The sequence below is a fragment of the Podarcis erhardii genome (assembly GCF_964252035.2).
Source record: "Podarcis erhardii genome assembly, chromosome: 10".
NCBI lineage: Eukaryota > Metazoa > Chordata > Lepidosauria > Squamata > Lacertidae > Podarcis > Podarcis erhardii.
In genome coordinates, this window is record NC_138500.1 from 47,210,998 (window position 1) to 47,225,123 (window position 14,126).

Sequence of the window (14,126 nt, forward strand, 5' to 3'; positions counted from 1 at the left end):
TTAAAACAGTCAATATTCCCAAAGTCCACTTCTCTCAGCCTGCTATATCATTCAAAACCTAATGCAGAACTGACATGGTTTCCTTGCAATCATTTTAACATAAAAGAGTAAAATTAAAGAGACTTGAAGCTATGAAAGGAATAAAAGCACTGCCATTCACAATAATAGCACTGTTTAAGGCAATCTGAAACCTGAGATTATTCAAAAGATTGGCTTGTTCCAGACTGTTTAAAGTTAAGACTGCACTTGAACTGATAAATTACTCTTTGGGGAACAACATGAAAACAGCATACAGTCAACATAAAAATGTAAACCTAAACATACCTGAATTGGAGTCAAACTTTGTTTCTGATCTAAAATAAAGAGAAAAAGAGGGGGGGGGGATCCTTTAATGATAAAGAACTGTTTGTGTCATGAGAAACCCATGACTGAAGTACAAATAGCAAACTTATATATTAATGCACCTCATCTGTAAACACATTTGTTCCTAAACATATTCTCAATGTATTTTTACATTAGAAACCTTGATCAATAATCACAGAACACACAAAAAACCCACAACCCTTCTCCATAAAGTTAAAAATAGAAGAAATACATTGTGAGAATTACAAACACCATGTCATTTATTCTCTATCATCACATTTGTCAGATTTATTTCTTTGGAAAGCATCGTAACACAGTTTTAATCTATGTGCATGTTAATCTGTCCCCTTAGTAAATAAATGGTTGTTTCCCTTAAGAACAGAGAAGGCTGGAAAACCCAGAGAACAAGAGACTAGTACACACAAAACATACAATTACCATGCCCATTCTATACTACCAATTTTGCCTGTTTATTACATGATATCTTATGTGTTTAGCATACCACAAAAGAACTCAGTAGGCTGTAGATTTAATAATGAGGGGGAGGAGTGGGGAACAGAGGGGAAATTAGCCTTTGTGGGAACATCATGTTTCAGATATAGCTTAATGATAGTTCTAAACTCAGAAGCCTTTGAAGCTCTCAATTCAGCTGTGGGAAAACGCAAGTTGGGTAATTGCTTTCAAGATGCTGCTGAAGTGCTGTCAAGCAGAATTAACCCTATGACTAGTCCTATCCGAAGAAACAGCTATAAGAAGCATTGTCTAGGTCTAACTCTCAAACCAATTAGTGGGCATACTCTAGCCAGAATTATATCACAAATTAACCATCAGTGGTGTGTGTGTGTGTGTGTGTGTATGTGTGTGTTTATACACATATGCGCGCGCACACACACCCTGCCACAGCAAGTTAGAAGTGCTGATTGGTAGGAATCTTCCTAAAGCCTGTTATTTCTGGAGCGGTATTTATTAAGGTGGTGATGGAGAATCTATGGCCCGACAGATATTGTTGAACTACAACCCCCAATATCCCTGACCACAAGCCATGCTGGTTGGGGCTGATGGGAGACCCACAACCTGGAGGTGCCACAGATTTCCCACCCCTGCCCTAAAGAATACAGGGAAGTACACCCAAGCCGCGTAGGAAATATCAGATTCCTTGAATCCACAAGAAGACATTGGTGCACTTTGGGGAGTTGTACAGGTCTTTTACTAAAGCAACAATTGCAAACTGTTCTGTGTTAAACATAAAAATCCCCCACCCAAAAACAAATTAGTGCAAAGCACCATAAATTTATTTTTTTAAACCCATAACTTCACGTTAACTGGAATAAGTCATTAGATGGCGATGGAAAGAGTCAGAAAAGCCAAGGGGGAAAAGGGGCAGTATATATGGAAAATGGTTGCTTTGTTCCACTAAGAAACACTCAATATGTTCAAAGGGTGGGAAAAGAAGCAAAGATTTTTAGCCAAAAATATATTCTAATAGTACTGAACAGTGCACCAGCAGCATGAATCAAAGCATTAATCTCCATTACAAGTGAACACCCTTCCAGTAAAGAGAATATTGCCTGCTCAAGGCCACGAACGGGTGAGTGGGTATACAGAACTCAGTGAGCCTGCTATATGGCCATAAATTTCACACATTACTCTGAGGGTATAAATAGTGTATTTTTTATAATAATAATAATAAAAAAGAATTCTGACAGCAATCTTACTGCCAACTTTTGTTTCTTTTGGGCACAATCCACAGGACATTTTCCTGTACAAGCCCCGCAGAATTCGTTTTGTAAGCTCTCCCACAAGAAGGGCAATTTTGATTCAAATCAGGCTACATCATTTCCCATTTGTGTATCAGATATTTCCTAAACAAATATGCCTACCTAGTGCTGTCACGCTTGCAACATGAGGACTGACAACTTAATAGAGCCATTATAGTATATCGGCAGATGCCATAGGCAGAGTTTATGGGGCTGATCCTACTGTGAAAGCTAGTATATACCTATATACAGTGGTACCTCAGGTTAAGTACATAATTCGTTCTGGAGGTCTGTTCTTAACCTGAAATTGTTCTTAACCTGAATCACCACTTTAGCTAATGGGGCCTCCCTCTGCTGCCGCGCCAATGGAGCACGATTTCTGTTCTCATCCTGAAGCAAAGTTCTTAACTTGAAGCACTATTTCTGGGTTAGCAGAGTCTGTAACCTGAAGCATATGTAACCCGAGGTACCACTGTACTTTATACAAAAGAAAGCCGGTGGCTGCCAATGGGGAAAGCTGGTTGGTGGCAAGCATTGCAGCCAATACCTAGCAGCTGAGGGGTCTTTGCCCCCCATAAAATATTTGAGGGGGGCAGGGGACCCCAAAATTAATGGGCATTGTCATTCAAATGGTGTGCATGCACCACATCATGTGATATATTATGTGGGGCGGGGCTTACCCCCCCCCAAAAAAAATATTTTTTTCAAGTTGTCACCCTTGGTGGCAAGCAGCTCCTGTACAGGGGGTAGCATGTGGGCAAGGTGGTAGGGAGCAGACAAAAGGCAACTGGATTCTAACCATTCTTATCAAATGCATAGGGAAACTTTGAGGGGATAATAGATGAAGGTAGAGGGGGTTGGCAGGTAGGCGGGATTGGTGAATGGAGGGGGTTAAACTTATTATTTTACTGCACTGCATTGTAGTTCTGCTTAATATTGCATTGCACTGTACCACAGTTTTTCATATATATTTGTTATTTTGTAAACCAGTTAAGTATTAAATAGACACCGCCAGCTTTGCTAAATTCCCTTACCGAATCCTGTTACATTTCTTCTGTCCTACTTCTAACTGGCTTTTCCTTCACCACTAGTCCAGAGGCCAAGTTGTGACGAAAATAGAAGTAAAATTAGCTAAATTAGACATCTACCATAGGCATAGGCAAACTCCGGCCCTCCAGATGTTTGGGACCACACTTCCCAGCTAACAGGACCAGTGGTCAGAGATTATGGGAATTGTAGTCCCAAACATCTGGAGGGCCGGAGTTTGCCTATTCCTGATCTACCACATACCTCCACCCCAGCCCATTGCCCAGCAAAAGTTGAAAACATTGCCCCACAATGGCACGTCAAATGAGGTACAGAAGAAACCCCTAACTGCCTGATCCTAGGGCATGGATGGTTTAAGTAGTCAGGCTTCCCGGTTTTTGTGTCTGTATTTAAACAATTTATATACTATTCAGCTACAATAGCCTCTAAGCAGTTTGCAAAGGTATAAAAGATAAAAATCAGTTAAAACTATAAAATCAAACTTTCCCCTCCCAAATCAGGCAGGGGTGTGTCCCACTCTGCATCTCAGGTCCTGCAATTCCCCCATTCCACAAGCTACAAAGCTCAGGCAAAGGCCTCGTTCTGCCAGAAAAGGGCTCTTTCTGCAAGTTTCTATAAAACAATTAATTAGGAAACAAAGCATTTTTTTTTATTGTAACAGGGACTCATAACACAACTACCTGTAGGAAGATTACAGGGAAAGCCAAGATTATCCCCACTTCAGATGTTCAGATGTGGGTAAATTTCCTAAGCAAAATGACTCTCAGTTGCATTTTTGCAAATGTAAAGCTGGATTTTTCTGGGCAATAATTTTAAGACTATGCCACATTTCATTATAGAAAAGTGGTGGTGGTGGTCACAATTAAATACCTTGTAGCTTTTCAAGTTGCTGGAACGATCAAATTAAATGAAGAGTGAGATTGAGTTTCACTGGTTCCTTGCTGATAAGGGTAGAATTCTATTTTAAACGTGTACCAAGAAACCTCAGGTCTTTCATCTGCAGAGCAAAATTCATGTGTTCCTTGACCTTAACGTGCCACACAGTAATGAAGCAGCATAAATCAGATCTATTAAAGGTGAAGTTTGTTAATCTTAGTGCTGAAGAACCATTCTCCCTTTCCTGGCAAAAATAACTGGTTCACAGGTCATGATGACATAGTTACAGACTACAATGGTGGAAAGAACAAAAAATTAACAGCAACTCTCAGAAACATGGAGTTCAGGGGATGGGAAGGAAGCCAAATTCTGTTACCCATATTTTACAATTGTGATGGTTCTTCAAATATAGCAGAGGTTATAATGATGACCCTGACTCTGTGTGGAGAAATGTAATGAATGCTAGACTATGAACTTCCAACATAGGTTTAAATTCTTGTTTATGGTGGTAAGGAATCGGCAAACCCTGAACTAATGCTTTTTACATCATCCTTTAGTCTATGCTCACATAAAGCCCAGTATTTTTTGACGTAGCCCTTGAGATTCTCCATCAACAAGGAGTTCAGTTATGCTGCTTCTGTTCAGGGCAGCTTTTCCCAACCTGGTGCCCTCCACACATTGTGGACTACAACTCCCATCAGCCATAGTGAGATCAGTATGAAGTACGAGACCAATACCTTAACATCCACCTCTATAGCACATATGTAACACTCAAAAAGCCAGAGCCACCATTATTTTGTAACCAGGTTTAATTTACTCACTTGAACAAAGGAGTTCCACAAACAACACATTTGTATATTCCATGAGCTTTGTGATGTGTGTATTCTCCTTCAAAGGCACTAGAACAAAACAGCAACATAGTACTTTAGCAAACAGGTTATTCCATATCAAGTTGTCCAACTTTTTAACCTCATGTCATCCAGTTTTCTTAATATTTTGCACACTTGTTGAACGATGAAAACTAAGTTTAAATCTAAAATTTTAGCTTTTTATCTCATCCTATTTTTGAGTTATGAGGGTTTGAAATTTCAAAAAAATGACAATTTTGGCCTTGTCGGACTACACTAAAACCCTAAAGGCTCAGCCCAGCATTGAGATACGTCAGAACTAAAAACACCAATCTCTTCAGAACTTCATGGGCTTTAATATGATATGCCACAAGATGTACTTACTTTAAATTATAAATGTAAGTTACATTTTTTTAAAAAAAAGTGATTAAAAATATGATTAAAGATTTTCAAAAAATGTATTGACTATTTAATATTTCTAAGATCTACCTACAAAATTTCATCTTGGGATCTCAATGGGAACACATTGAAAAAAATATTTAGGACATACATGTTTGCGTTATTGGGTTCTATTTAGGATAAATGGGTCTTCTTGGAGTAAAATATAACAGAAAAAACAAGACTTCAAACTCTAATATCAGTTACTTCAGGCATTTCTTTAGAAAGTTATGTAAATAAAAGGTATCTGAAAAGCTAGTCAGGCTTTTATTTTAAAAATGTGTTTAAAGTAGAGTGATAGCTTGCAGTTGCATTATAGAATTAATGCTTTCAAAGAATTTTTGTTAGAACTTCATTTCATTAACATTACAACAAAATGCATATCAAACAAAATTATGACACCCAAACAGGGAACTCTCATTGCGTTAACACTGAAATTGTTATGTTCAACTCTTATACCATATTGACCCGAATATAAGCCGCACCCACAAATAAGCCACACCTTTAAAATTCGGGGGGGGGGGGAGAGAATACCTGAATATAAGCCGCTCCCTTAAAATTACGCCTGCACTCACACCCATTCCATTTTACCAGATGTCTGTTTCAGCACCAATACTGTAAAAGCCATTTTTTGTAAGGCTGCGAATTTAAGCCGCACTTTAACTTTTCACAGTCGGAATTTGGGGGGAAAGTGCAGCTTATATTCAGGCCAATACGGTATGTTCCAATATAAATGGTACTTCATGGTTTTCGAATTATTGTTCTTTCTTCAGAAACAAAAAAGGTGCATATTAAAATCTGAACAGCAACATAAATGTGTCCTGTTTATGAAAAGAAACTATTGTTCAGATGTCCAAGTGCAGAATAGCTTACAAGTAGCTAGACGTTTTCAATCAAGCCCTTTTCTCTTTTTCTGCACCTGAACGTTACGGTAATTTTAAAATAAACCTCAATACTAAACATCTTAACAACATTTCCATATCATAGTCTTGATCTTTTGCATTAAGCTATGCAGTAGTGCAAGATCTTTGTGGGAGATTGGGCAGGACTACCAAGAGAATCAAACAGAAAAGGAGGAGAAGAAAACTGGCCCATGATTTCAAGCTGTGTGAGCTCTATATTTTTATTTGAAAAGGAATATTACTGCTTTAAGGGAATATTTTTCTAAGTTAACAATCTTAAAGGCTAGGAGGTCATTCATCTAATACAATTCAGCTGTGCTATTCCAACAAAAAGTCTATGTGCTCGGCAGCTTGTTTTTATTATCTTTTCACCCTTTTTATGGGGGTCCAATATATTTTTTTATAAACAGGATTTTTAAAAAATGACCTAAACCCTGGTTGTTTGTGCACACTAAATCATTTTTGCTAATCTTCTACACAACAGTAAACGACTTGCCTGGAAGGCCTACTGAGCTGGCGGAAAGTACCACCACCAGTTTGTTGTGGGGGTACAGACAACCTAGTGCCAGTGATCCCCATTCAGAAAGTCTAGTAAAAAGGCGACTCCGACAGGAAGACTGTTGCCAATTAAACAGGACCCCACATGTGGCAAAGGAGGTTTTTTGGAAATGGGAGTGGAATGAAAGATTGCATATTAACTGAAAGACCTACATTGGCTCCTGGTATGTTTCCGAGCACAATTCAAAGTGTCTGCTGACTGTCTTGCCAGAGTGGTGCATGCTCTAGTCTCCCACTTGGACTACTGCAATGCGTTCTACGTGGGGCTACCTTTGAAGGTGACCCAGAAACTACAACTAATCCAGAATGCAGCAGCTAGACTGGTGGCTGGGAGTGGCCGCCGAGACCATATAACACCGGTCTTGAAAGACCTACATTAGCTCCCAGTATGTTTCTGAGCACAATTCAAAGTGTTGGTGCTAACCTTTATAGCCCTAAACGGCCTCGGCCCAGTATACCTGAAGGAGCGTCTCCACCCCCATCGTTCTGCCCAGATACTGAGGTCCAGCGCCGAGGGCCTTCTGGCGGTTCCCTCCCTGCAAGAAGTGAGGTTGCAGGGAACCAGGCAGAGAGCCTTCTCAGTAGTGGCGCCTGCCCTGTGTAACAGCCTCCCAAATAAACAACTATCTGACTTTTAGAAGACAGCTGAAGTTTTTAATGTTTGATCTTTTAATGTGTTTTTAGTATTCTGTTGGGAGCCACCCAGAGTGGCTGGGGAAAGCCAGCCAGATGGACGGAGTATAAATAAATTATTATTATTATTATTATTATTATTATTATTATTATTATTACTACTACTACTACTACTACTACTAATACTACTACTACTATTGGAATGGAAGCAGGCCTGACTTTAAACTCCATGGTCAGAAGAAACAGAGAATCATAGAATTGCAGAGTTGAAAGGGACCCCGAGGATCATCTAGTCCAACCCTGCAGGAATATGCAACTGTGCCGAATGGGAATCGAACCTGCATACAGCAAAATAGTTAGACATTGACCGGGGTGACTGCTGCCTCCTCCTCATTCTAGAAATCAGCTGAGATAAATTATATTCACGGTGAGAGCCTTAGGAATTAGCTCTCTTGTCTCCTCCCCCCCCCAAACCTTCTCCAGGATTTAGAGCTTGCTTTCAAGGTCTAAAGCCATGTGAGGGCAGTTATTGAAAATATTTGACATTCCAGCCACAAATAAGCCAATAAATACTTTCTCCACATGTGCTTCAATACAGAAAGTGGAAAAGGAATGAAAATATGCTACCTTCTTACTCTTGCAGACCCCCAGCCAAACTCTCTGTACATACAATGACCACCTTCAAAACTTCACCTTTAAATGGCACAGGGCTATTTCCCTTATGGTTCTGCTTACTGTGGTGTCTCCACCCTCCTCCCCCAAAACAACAACAACAAAAGACTCTCTTAACTGCCATTACTTCCACACATTTTGTAGTAAACTGAAAACAGACCCCAAGAAGAAGCTAAGGGACAGAATAGCGTTCATTTTATATTTATGAAGTCCGTGACCTTGCCCTCCCCGCCGCAAATTCCTGTCTGGTTTGGTGGTGTTAATTTGTATAAGTTAGTAAACAAGTGCTAAATTTCTTGAAGCTGTCAGCTGAGGAGAAAACAGCAGCAGACTGAAAGGGGAGCAGCCTGTGTTTCTCATTGACCACATGGTCATACCTTACCTCTCAGTCCCTTTCTCCTGAGTAACATGGTATTGCAAAGGTGTCAGCCGCTTCCGCAGTTCTTGCTGGGAGAAGACCACCTTACAGTTCTTTTTATCCCTACGTGACCCTGCAAAGGGAGAGGATACAGGAGAAGGGGTCTTTTTAGTTGAAATCCTGAACAATAGCTTTGGCTTCTAGCCAAAACACAGCTTCTGCGTTTACTTTCCCAGTGACCAGATCAGCTTCTAATATATTAGAGTGCCTCAGCTGGTGGCTTCTTCAAATCCAACTTTTTAAAAAATAATAATAAAAAAAGTCTGCTGTTCACAAGGTGGGGGGTGACTCCATTGGAACAGTGATCATGTGATACAGCCAAAGCCTTCTGAATGCAGAAAAGTCACAACCATCGGCAAGATTCTACATTCACACAATCATTCACAAAAAGGCGACAACCTGAGCCTAAACATAATGGAACTTCCCAGTAAATATGCTTAGGAGCACAGCCATTGTATTTGGAAGAAACTGTAGATATAAAGGTAATGGGCATATGATGTTTAAACAGAATTCGGAGAAACTTGGACGTTTTGTAACTAGCTATCGTTAATTTAGAAACAAATGTTTCTTTGTTTAAAATTTTACTTTGCATCAAAGAGAATAGCTGACAGCACTTCAGTTGGAAGCTGTAATTTGCATTTTAGATCTAAATGAATGGTATTTTAAAGGTTTGCCTGCTGCTGATAAGAAACAGATAAGCCTTCCTGCCTCATCAATTTGATTTTTGTAAAATCTGTTGCAAGCTCGAAATACTTTCTCTGGAGGTTGCTCATGATTACTTCCTCTTGTGTCTTAGGAGCATCCAAAATATTAATGGCATTGGAAAGTATTACCTGCTACTGCTGAGAGAGATAAAGAAATATCTCTTAGAATCAATGTATTAATCTGCAAATTATTGCTACATGGAGTAGCATGCCTGCTACTTTATTGTTTGTTCTGTATATTGTACTAGAAATTAAAATATTCTGCTTGAAAAAGACTTTTAGTCAGTCCATTAGATCCAGTAAAATTAATCTGAACCTTGAAAAGCACATAAAGCTGAAAGAGAGAGTGGAAAAGGACCACTCTTTGAACCACCTCCTCTTTCCACTCTGTGTACTTTTCAAAAGATAAAAAGGTGACCAATTCATCACCAAGAGGGCAGTGAGTGGGTCAGCTCAGGGGCTTTGCAGATTCCGGGGAAGACCTCAAGGGTGCCCCTGCAGCCATGGATGCCAAGTTGGCGACCCTTGACTTATAGAATATGTTGTTATTTATTTAACAGGATTTATGCGCCCCTTGATTGTAATAAAACCTCGAAGTGGTTATGTACAGTGGTTGATGGCAGTGATGTGATTTATTAACAGTCTTCTGAGTCATTAAAATGATTAAGCAAAATAAAATGATCCAGTCTATGTTAAATGACAAAAACCAGGTCATCGAAAGCAGCAGGATAGGGAAGGATTTGGAAGAATTTGGAAGAGCCATTGGCTGTGTTTGGACATTACTCAAAACCACAGTTTAGCACAACATGAATGAGCCCTTGCGCATTCCTTCACCTCTCCCTATGCACTTCTTTACTAGGAGGAGGTACTTGGAATCTTTGACTTTTGCTACACCTCATGAGAAAAGAAGACTCCCTGGAAAAGACCCTGGTGTTGGGAAAGATTGCGGGCACAGGGAGAAGGGGACGACAGAGGACGAGATGGTTGGACAGTGTTCTCGAAGCTACAAACATGAGTTTGACCAAACTGCGGGAGGCAGTGGAAGACAGGAGTGCCTGGTGTGCTTTCGTCCATGGGGTCACGAAGAGTCGGACACGACTAAACAACAACACAACACCTCACTTGTTGTTTTGTCAGAGCCAACAAACTGTGGTTAATATTAAGTATAGTTTGTCTGACACAAGCCAACTAGAAACCATGATTTCAACAAACCCCAAGGTTTGTTGTGGCTCATTCATGCTTGCTCACATTGCGCTAGACCAGTGGTTCCCAATTGGGGGTCCACGTAGCCCACTCAGGGGGTCTGTGGCACCATTCACGTAACAAAAGCTACCATAGAGATGTCAACATTTTCAAAATATCTAACTTAATTATTTTTAACAGAATGAATATGGGGTTCTTTGACAAGACAAAATCACCACAAAATATATATTTTAAAGAATCCTGTTGTTGGATGGGCAGGTGGGGAGGGAAGGCATTTAATACCCTATAAAAACTTTAGTTTTTGGCCATATACTACTGAAGTTAGGCTACAAATACATGTATTTAAAATTATATTCAAAAGCCACACAGGTGTTTTAGGAAAATCAAAACTTTTGAAGTGTCTACAGTTAGCCTGGGTCTGAAAAACTAATGTTTTTCAAAATGAGTTTTTCTAATTACTGAAGGAGTTATGCTTGATTAGAAATAAACAGTCTTGACAAAAGTTTGTTAGTAACAGATATATGCCCATAAAGAAAGCAATTGTGTTCTCAAAGTAGAGTGACCAGAGTTATCCATCTGTATGTCATTTAGTACAAGAGAAGAAACGGCAGGTTTAAATTACATGGTATTGGATTGCAATTTCCTAACATTGGATGCTTTTCTGCTTTTTTACCTTCAGTCATTACTAAGAAGTGTTCATAAAAAGTAGCTTAAAGAACAGATGCTTTCAAATAATTTAAGGAAAGATGTTTCTTTCCCCCCCTCCCCTTTATTCCATTTCCATCTTTATATATATATATAAATAAATATATAATTTAAACATACACACTTCTGGTCACTACTGATTATCCCTTTGCAGGCAGAAAGAAGAACATTTAAAAGTATTTGATTGGAGTAAACAGTAGACATTACAAGCTTTGTTATTAACTTGCAAGGTACTAGAAAGAAACTTTTATCTCACAGATTAGAAATTACTTTTGATCTAGCCATTCTTTTAAAAACTCAAGTTTTCTACTTTGAGCTCTCTCATTAACGGCTGCAGAGCCCTCATTTTAATAGGAGTCTTTGAAAGACCACTGTTGTTAACCCCACTGTTGGTTTAAATCTTATTTTGGAGGAGGATAAAGACTTTATTCCAGATTTCTTTGTCTTACAAGATTCACTATGCAAGTACTCACCCAAATTTTGCAGGAATGTCCTGTTTCATAAGCGACAAATTATTTGGGTTTTGTGCACTTAAAGGTCACCTTACAAATTAGCAAGATTTTCCTACATCCTGGCTTCTCAACCTTAAATATAAATATTGTTTCCGAACTGTGAGTGAGGTTTGTGCTTTACAACGTTATGTTGATTATTTTAAGAAGTCAAGTGGTGGAAGTTTACATTCACAGACTCTGCTGTTTTCTTGCACTAATAAGTCTTTCAGAAGTTTACCTAAAAGCAAAATAAGAACCTACATTACTCATGCATGCAACACTGTTTTGACCTGTTTGGGGATCAACGTTAAAAACCCACAGACAAGGCAATGTTGCCCTATGCAATCTCTTAATTTTATAATTTAAGTTACCGTAGCTTCCAATCTAAATCCAGGGCTACAAAAAGACTATTTATTTTATTTTATGTGGCCCACTTCCATCTCTGGAGGTTCATAATAGGTAGCAGTGGTAGAACAAAGCTCCAAAGTCCAATAAAAAAACAAAAACAAACCCTTTTTGTCTTATCTCAATTTGTCCCTGGCTACCAAAAGTTTGATTGAACAAAAAGGTCTTCTTTAATTTGTTTATAAGAATTAAAAGATGAAGGATTGCACTTCATCTTTGCATTCATCCATTATATCATTTCAGAGGGTATTTGTATCGTTTTTATAAAACATAACAAATTACAAAATATCTTATAAATTTATTATTATTGTTGCCATACTTACATTTTGTAGATTGATTCTTTATTAATTTCAGTACAACCTTCCCAGTATTTTTCTACTGATTTTTACTGTTCTAATATTCACTAATTTTTTTACCAATATTCCAGTCAGGCTTTTCTTTGGGGGAAAAATCTTTTAAAAACTGTGGAGGAACAACTAGCCTTCAAAGAGTGAGTTTATTTGTTTTTAAATCACACTTATTTCAATTATTTATACACTACCTCTCCATCACTCAAAACTAGTTACGACTTAAATAATAATAATAATAATAATAATAATAATAATAATAATACAAACAAATGTAAAAATAAAATTCTAGCAAATCCTGAGTACTTCTACTCTAGAATGAAACGATAGGGAAGCCCTGGCATTTTAAAACTTTTAAATGTATTTTTCTGTATTTATATATACAGTATCTGATGCCACTTTATTGCTATATAGTGTTTTGCTCTCTGTTTCCTTATTTGTAAGCCGTTTCTGGACTTTCAAGCAGGTGTAGAAACTTGGGTTTTGCCAAAGTTCCTGGGCAATCGTGACTTTGTACATACTAGATGTTGGGCTTAACTGAACTGTTCAAATGAAAAAGGTCATGATATAATAAAACGGTGGGGTGTGTTTTGACAAGATCATTTAGGTCTGTTGGAATAATCAGCAGCACCTGAGATTGAGTCTGGGAGGCAGCAGGAAGCCAGTGCAGGCATTGGAGTGCTGTCAATCACATTATGATTATGACTATGCTCTCCACATAAGAAAGGTCAAATGCTCTGCACCAGCTGCAGCTTCTGAACCACTACCAATGGTAGCGCCACACAAAGTGCCTTAGGGTGGATCATGTCAGGATTATGAAGCTATGCATGATGGCTATGAGGTCCATCTCTGAAAGAGGGCCACAATGTACATGCCTACCCACTGCGACCTGAATATCTGGACTCAATGAAGAGTAATATAGGAGCACATCAAACACTGCAAGCCGCGGGTGGCGCTGTGGTCTAAACCACAGAGCCTAGGGCTTGCCGATTGGAAGGTCGGCAGTTCGAATCCCCGCGACGGCGTGAGCTCCTGTTGTTCGGTCCCTGCTCCTGCCCACCTAGCAGTTCAAAAGCACATCAAGTGCAAGTACCACTCCGGCGGGAAGGTAAACGGCATTTCCGTGCGCTGCTCTGGTTCACCAGAAGTGGTTTCGTCATGCTGGCCACATGACCCAGAAGCTATCTAAGGAAAAACACCATCTCACTCGGCCTGTATAGCGAGATGAGCACGCAGTCCCAGAGTCGTCCACAACTGGACCTAACGGTCAGGGGTACCTTTACCTTTAAGTGACCAGAGGATGTACATTGCTGACACTCTGAACAATGATGTGAGTGCCATCATGCTCTATATTATACTACTTCTATAGTGTCTGGAGTTAATTTCACTTGGTTCACCCACATCCAGCTCCCAAACATAGAACCAGAAGACAACCAATAAAGGTCAAAAGCACAGTCTTAATGTTATTTCCTGACCAAATATTGAACTGGTACAGATGTAACCATGTGTTCCTGGAACTGGACCATTGCTTACTCAGTGACCCATCTTCAAGAAGGACAAATTGGAGGGACGTTTTTAGATCAGAAGATATGAGACTGTACTTTAACCTCTCTGAAACACCTCACTGATGACCTCAAACAGTAAAGGGCCCTTCATCTCCTAGTTTGGATGTTGTTTTTAATAGAGAGATTGTCTAGAACTCTTTAAAATGTGTAAAAGAAACCACTTTAAATAACTAGGACAGGAACAAGTTCAGCTC

The 14,126-nt window shown here is 39.2% G+C and overlaps 1 protein-coding gene across 4 annotated transcripts in view; it reads right to left on the reverse strand.

Moving 5' to 3' along the window:
• MSRB3 (methionine sulfoxide reductase B3) overlaps positions 1-14,126 on the reverse strand; it is a 65,478-nt gene that overhangs the window by 31,653 nt on the left and 19,699 nt on the right. For all 4 annotated transcript variants that reach the window (XM_081878122.1, XM_081878123.1, XM_081878120.1 and 1 more), the window contains 3 exons: positions 8,477-8,585; positions 4,865-4,942; positions 325-353 (listed from right to left, as the gene is read on the reverse strand). In XM_081878122.1, the coding sequence (XP_081734248.1) occupies positions 325-353; positions 4,865-4,942; positions 8,477-8,585 (216 nt within the window). The remainder of the gene's footprint in view (positions 1-324; positions 354-4,864; positions 4,943-8,476; positions 8,586-14,126) is intronic.